This window comes from Hyla sarda, chromosome 7, assembly GCF_029499605.1.
Source record: "Hyla sarda isolate aHylSar1 chromosome 7, aHylSar1.hap1, whole genome shotgun sequence".
NCBI classification, from domain to species: domain Eukaryota; kingdom Metazoa; phylum Chordata; class Amphibia; order Anura; family Hylidae; genus Hyla; species Hyla sarda.
This window is the reverse complement of record NC_079195.1, coordinates 224,075,386-224,082,706: the sequence shown is the minus strand read 5'-3', so window position 1 is coordinate 224,082,706 and position 7,321 is coordinate 224,075,386. Positions and strand designations below refer to the sequence as shown.

Below are 7,321 nucleotides of genomic sequence, written 5' to 3'. Positions count from 1 at the left end.
CCAGCTCTATCTGTATACTGCTGCTATCTCTATGGGATCAGGATATATAGTAGTTATACTCCTCCCTTCCAGCTCTATCTGTATACTGCTGCTGATATATCTATGAGATCAGGATATATAGTAGTTATAAATCTCCCCTCCAGCTCTATCTGTATACTGTTGCTATCTCTATGGGATCAGGATATAGTAGCTATACACCTCCACTCCAGCTCTATCTGTATACTGCTGCTATCTCTATGGGATTAGGATATATAGTAGTTATACACCTCCCCTCCAGCTCTATCTGTATACTGCTGCTGCTATCTCTATGGGATCAGGATATATAGTAGTTATACACCTCCCCTCCAGCTCTATCTGTATACTGCTGCTATCTCTATGGGATCAGGATATATAGTAGTTATACACCTCCCCTTCAGCTCTATCTCTATACTGCTGCTGCTATCTCTATGGGATCAGGATATATAGTAGGTATACATCTCCCAACCAGGGCTGTCTGGGCATGCTGGGAGTTGTAGTTTTGCATCAGCTGGAGGCCCCCTTGTTGGGAAACATTGTCTTATGGTAATGTTATATTCAAAGACACTGTCCAGGGCTCCACAATCCCATCACAATGATCTGTTACTATTTGTCACGTGTTACAGTCTCCACTTCACATCATTGTTACACTGGATATTTACATAACTGGACTCATCACTGTTTACACTGCAGTGCGGGGGGTCGGCCTCCAGGTGGCGCTGCCGGCACTGCTCCCCTCCGCTCTGCGCACAGTTTGGAAAGTGACAAGTGAAGGGGCTGAGAAAGTTACAGGAGGCAGAGGAGAGAGCAGCGGCCGCAGAGCAGAGACACTCACCCGCACACAGGAGGGCAGCAGCCCCCGGAGCTCCGCCAGCTGCCCACACCCGAGCAGGGGCCACAGGGACCCGGAGCCAGGCTCTGCCGAGGACTGTCTGCACCATCCCAGGGATGTACCGGGGCCGGCGGGGATGCGCCTGGTCCCCCGGGCTGCTGCTCATTGTTCTGCTGGACATCGGGAGACACCGGAGCCAAGGTAAGAGCTGTGCCCGAATATGTGCCAGACTAATGGGTGTACCCAAATATCTGCCCTAATAATGTGTGCCCGAATATGTGCCAGACTAATGGGTGTACCCAAATATCTGCCCTAATAATGTGTGCCCGAATATGTGCCAGACTAATGGGTGTACCCAAAAATCTGCCCTAATAATGTGTGCCCGAATATGTGCCAGACTAATGGGTGTACCCAAAAATCTGCCCTAATAATGTGTGCCCGAATATGTGCAATACTAATGGGTGTACCCAAAAATCTGCCATAATAATGTGTGTACCCAAATATCTGCCCTAATAATGTGTGCCCGAATATGTGCAGTAATAATGGGTGTACCCAAATATGTGCCCTAATAATGTGTGCCCGAATATGTGCCAGACTAATGGGTGTACCCAAATATCTGCCCTAATAATGTGTGCCCGAATATGTGCCAGACTAATGGGTGTACCCAAATATGTGCCCTAATAATGTGTGCCCGAATATGTGCCAGACTAATGGGTGTACCCAAATATCTGCCATAATAATGTGTGCCCGAATATGTGCCAGACTAATGGATGTGCCCAAAAATCTGCCCTAATAATGTGTGCCCGAATATGTGCCAGACTAATGGCTGTACCCAAATATCTGCCCTAATAATGTGTGCCCAAATATGTGCAGTAATAATGGATGTGCCCAAAAATCTACCATAATAATGTGTGCCCAAATATGTGCCAGACTAATGGGTGTACCCAAAAATCTGCCATAATAATGTGTGCCCAAATATCTGCCCTAATAATGTGTGCCCGAATATGTGCCATACTAATGGGTGTACCCAAAAATCTGCCATAATAATGTATGTGCCCCGAATATGTAATAATGGATGTGCCCAAAAATCTGCCATAATAATGTGTACCCGAATATGTGCAGTAATAATGGATGTACCCAAATATCTGCTATGATAATGTGTGTACCCAAAAACTACCATAATAATGTGTGCCCTGAATATGTGCAATACTAATGGATGTGCCCAAAAATCTGCCATAATAATGTATGTACCCAAATATCTGCCATAATAAAGTGTGTACCCAAATATCTTCCCTAATAATATATGTACCCAAATATCTGCCCTAATAATGTGTGTACCCAAATATCTGCCCTAATAATGTATGTACCCAAATATCTGCCCTAATAATGTGTGTACCCAAATATCTGCCCTAATAATGTGTGTACCCAAATATCTGCCCTAATAATGTGTGTACCCAAATATCTGCCCTAATAATGTGTGTACCCAAATATCTGCCATAATAAAGTGTGTACCCAAATATCTGCAATAATAAAGTGTGTACCCAAATATCTGCCCTAATAATGTGTGTACCCAAATATCTGCCATAATAAAGTGTGTACCCAAATATCTGCAATAATAAAGTGTGTACCCAAATATCTGCCCTAATAATGTGTGTACCCAAATATCTGCCCTAATAATGTGTGTACCCAAATATCTGCCCTAATAATGTGTGTACCCAAATATCTGCCCTAATAATGTGTGTACCCAAATATCTGCCCTAATAATGTGTGTACCCAAATATCTGCCCTAATAATGTGTGTACCCAAATATCTGCCATAATAAAGTGTGTACCCAAATATCTGCAATAATAATGTGTGTACCCAAATATCTGCCCTAATAATGTATGTACCCAAATATCTGCAATAATGTCTGCACCTATATATTTGCACTTATAATGTGTGCTCTCAGATATCTGCACCCCCCATTGTCTGCACGCAAACATTTATGGCAAAAGGGGTCAGTCATGTGGGGGTCATTCTCTGTATAACCCTGTTGTAAACGGATCAGTCATCTGATCATGGATGGGGAGGGGGTGGGGGGTGCAGGGTCACTAACATGGAAGGAAACTGTTGGGTCAGTGACGATTGGGCATGTGAGGGGGTCATTTACTTATAACCCTATAGTATAGGGGTCAGTCATGTGGGGACCATTAATTTAGGAACCTATAGTATAATGATTAGTCATGTGGGGGCCATTAATTTAGGAACCTATAGTATAATGATTAGTCATGTGGGGGCCATTAATTTAGGAACCTATAGTATAATGATTAGTCATGTGGGGGCCATTAATTTAGGAACCTATAGTATAATGATCAGTCATGTGGGGGCCATTAATTTAGGAACCTATAGTATAATGATTAGTCATGTGGGGGCCATTAATTTAGGAACCTATAGTATAATGATTAGTCATGTGGGGGCCATTAATTTAGGAACCTATAGTATAATGATCAGTCATGTGGGGGCCATTAATTTAGGAACCTATAGTATAATGATCAGTCATGTGGGGGCCATTAATTTAGGAACCTATAGTATAATGATTAGTCATGTGGGGGCCATTAATTTAGGAACCTATAGTATAATGATCAGTCATGTGGGGGCCATTCATTTAGGAACCTATAGTATAATGATTAGTCATGTGGGGGCCATTCATTTAGGAACCTATAGTAGAATGATCAGTCATGTGGGGGCCATTCATTTAGGAACCTATAGTATAATGATTAGTCATGTGGGGGCCATTAATTTAGGAACCTATAGTAGAATGATCAGTCATGTGGGGGCCATTAATTTAGGAACCTATAGTATAATGATTAGTCATGTGGGGGCCATTAATTTAGGAACCTATAGTATAATGATCAGTCATGTGGGGGCCATTCATTTAGGAACCTATAGTATAATGATCAGTCATGTGGGGGCCATTAATTTAGGAACCTATAGTATAATGATTAGTCATGTGGGGGCCATTAATTTAGGAACCTATAGTATAATGATTAGTCATGTGGGGGCCATTAATTTAGGAACCTATAGTATAATGATTAGTCATGTGGGGGCCATTAATTTAGGAACCTATAGTATAATGATCAGTCATGTGGGGGCCATTAATTTAGGAACCTATAGTATAATGATTAGTCATGTGGGGGCCATTAATTTAGGAACCTATAGTATAATGATTAGTCATGTGGGGGCCATTAATTTAGGAACCTATAGTATAATGATTAGTCATGTGGGGGCCATTAATTTAGGAACCTATAGTAGAATGATCAGTCATGTGGGGGCCATTCATTTAGGAACCTATAGTATAATGATTAGTCATGTGGGGGCCATTAATTTAGGAACCTATAGTAGAATGATCAGTCATGTGGGGGCCATTAATTTAGGAACCTATAGTATAATGATTAGTCATGTGGGGGCCATTAATTTAGGAACCTATAGTATAATGATCAGTCTTGTGGGGGCCATTCATTTAGGAACCTATAGTATAATGATCAGTCATGTGGGGGCCATTAATTTAGGAACCTATAGTATAATGATCAGTCATGTGGGGGCCATTAATTTAGGAACCTATAGTATAATGATCAGTCATGTGGGGGCCATTAATTTAGGAACCTATAGTATAATGATCAGTCATGTGGGGGCCATTAATTTAGGAACCTATAGTATAATGATCAGTCATGTGGGGGCCATTAATTTAGGAACCTATAGGAGAATGATCAGTCATGTGGGGGCCATTAATTTAGGAACCTATAGTATAATGATCAGTCATGTGAGGGTCATTCATTTAGGAACCTATAGTATAATGATCAGTCATGTGGGGGCCATTAATTTAGGAACCTATAGTATAATGATCAGTCATGTGGGGGCCATTAATTTAGGAACCTATAGTAAAATGATCAGTCATGTGAGGGTCATTCATTTAGGAACCTATAGTAGAATAATCAGTCATGTGGGGGCCATTAATTTAGGAACCTATAGTAGAATGATCAGTCATGTGGGGGCCATTAATTTAGGAACCTATAGTATAATGATCAGTCATGTGGGGGCCATTAATTTAGGAACCTATAGTATAATGATCAGTCATGTGGGGGCCATTAATTTAGGAACCTATAGTATAATGATCAGTCATGTGGGGGCCATTAATTTAGGAACCTATAGTATAATGATCAGTCATGTGGGGGCCATTAATTTAGGAACCTATAGTATAATGATCAGTCATGTGGGGGCCATTAATTTAGGAACCTATAGTATAATGATCAGTCATGTGGGGGCCATTAATTTAGGAACCTATAGTATAATGATCAGTCATGTGGGGGCCATTAATTTAGGAACCTATAGGAGAATGATCAGTCATGTGGGGGCCATTAATTTAGGAACCTATAGTATAATGATCAGTCATGTGAGGGTCATTCATTTAGGAACCTATAGTATAATGATCAGTCATGTGGGGGCCATTAATTTAGGAACCTATAGTATAATGATCAGTCATGTGGGGGCCATTAATTTAGGAACCTATAGTAAAATGATCAGTCATGTGAGGGTCATTCATTTAGGAACCTATAGTAGAATAATCAGTCATGTGGGGGCCATTAATTTAGGAACCTATAGTAGAATGATCAGTCATGTGGGGGCCATTAATTTAGGAACCTATAGTATAATGATCAGTCATGTGGGGGCCAATCACATATAACTCTATAGTAAAGAGTCCGTGATGACTGGACATGAAGGGGTCATGTTCATATAAACTTATAGTAAAGGGGTCAGACATGATTGGCGATATAGGGGGCCTCTCACACGAAGCAGTCACATGATGAGACATAGGGGGTCACTTACATATAAAATATTTCTAGAAGGTGAGTGGTCAGTCATACAATAAGACATAGGGGTTCATATTTAGAATTACACTGCCATAGAGTTGGGGCCATTCATATTAGAGGGGGGCATTCATATTAGAGGGGGCCATTCATATTAGAGGGGGCCATTCATATTAGAGGGGGGCATTCATATTAGAGGGGGGCATTCATATTAGAGGGGGCCATTCATATTAGAGGGGCCATTCATATTAGAGGGGTCATTCATATTAGAGGGGCCATTCATATTAGAGGGGCCATTCATATTAGAGGGGTCATTCATATTAGAGGGGCCATTCATATAAAAGGGGGCCATTCATATTAGAGGGGTTCATTCATATTAGAGGGGTTCATTCATATTAGAGGGGTTCATTCATATTAGAGGGGTCATTCATATTAGAGGGGTCATTCATATTAGAGGGGCCATTCATATTAGAGGGGCCATTCATATTAGAGGGGGTCATTCATATTAGAGGGGCCATTCATATTAGAGGGGTCATTCATATTAGAGGGGCCATTCATATTAGAGGGGCCATTCATATTAGAGGGGTCATTCATATTAGAGGGGCCATTCATATAAAAGGGGGCCATTCATATTAGAGGGGTTCATTCATATTAGAGGGGTTCATTCATATTAGAGGGGTTCATTCATATTAGAGGGGTCATTCATATTAGAGGGGTCATTCATATTAGAGGGGCCATTCATATTAGAGGGGCCATTCATATTAGAGGGGGTCATTCATATTAGAGGGGGTCATTCATATTAGAGGTGCCATTCATATTAGTGGGGGCCATTCATATTAGAGCGGGTCATTCATATTAATGGGGGCCATTCATATTAAAGGGGCCATTCATATTAGAGGGGGTCATTCATATTAAAGGGGCCAGTCATATTAGAGGGGGCCATTCATATTAGTAGGGGCCATTCATATTAGAGCGGGTCGTTCATATTAATGGGGGCCATTCATATTAGGGGGGCATTCATATTAGAGGGGGTCATTCATATTAGAGGGGCCATTCATATTAGAGGGGTCATTCATATTAGAGGGGTCATTCATATTAGAGGGGGCCATTCATATTAGAGGGGTCATTCATATTAGAGGGGGCCATTCATATTAGAGGGGGCCATTCATATTAGAGGTGCCATTCATATTAGAGGGGGCCATTCATATTAGAGGGGGCCATTCATATTAGAGGGGCCATTCATATTAGAGGGGCCATTCATATTAGAGGGGCCATTCATATAAAAGGGGGCCATTCATATTAGAGGGGGCCATTCATATTAGAGGGGCCATTCATATAAAAGGGAGCCATTCATATTAGAGGGGGCCATTCATATTAGAGGGGGCCATTCATATAAAAGGGGGCCATTCATATTAGAGGGGGCCATTCATATTAGAGGGGGCCATTCATATAAAAGGGGGCCATTCATAAAGTTGTGGGTCGTATGTAGGGGGTCATATACTTAGCCGTACTGTCTTTATAGAATCAGTCACATGATGATAATTTTGGGGACAATCACGTACATATAGTAGTAGAGGATTTTCACATTAATTGGAGGGGAGCATGCTGGGAGTTGTAGTTTTGTAACAGC

At 41.4% G+C, this 7,321-nt stretch overlaps 1 protein-coding gene across 1 annotated transcript in view; it reads left to right on the top strand.

Moving 5' to 3' along the window:
- Positions 1 to 223: 223 nt before the first annotated feature.
- Positions 224 to 7,321, top strand: part of ROR1 (receptor tyrosine kinase like orphan receptor 1) — a 318,627-nt gene continuing 311,529 nt past the window's right edge. The window contains exon 1 of the mRNA XM_056532850.1: positions 224 to 1,048. Within this exon, the coding sequence (XP_056388825.1) occupies positions 964 to 1,048 (85 nt within the window). The 5' untranslated portion in view covers positions 224 to 963. The remainder of the gene's footprint in view (positions 1,049 to 7,321) is intronic.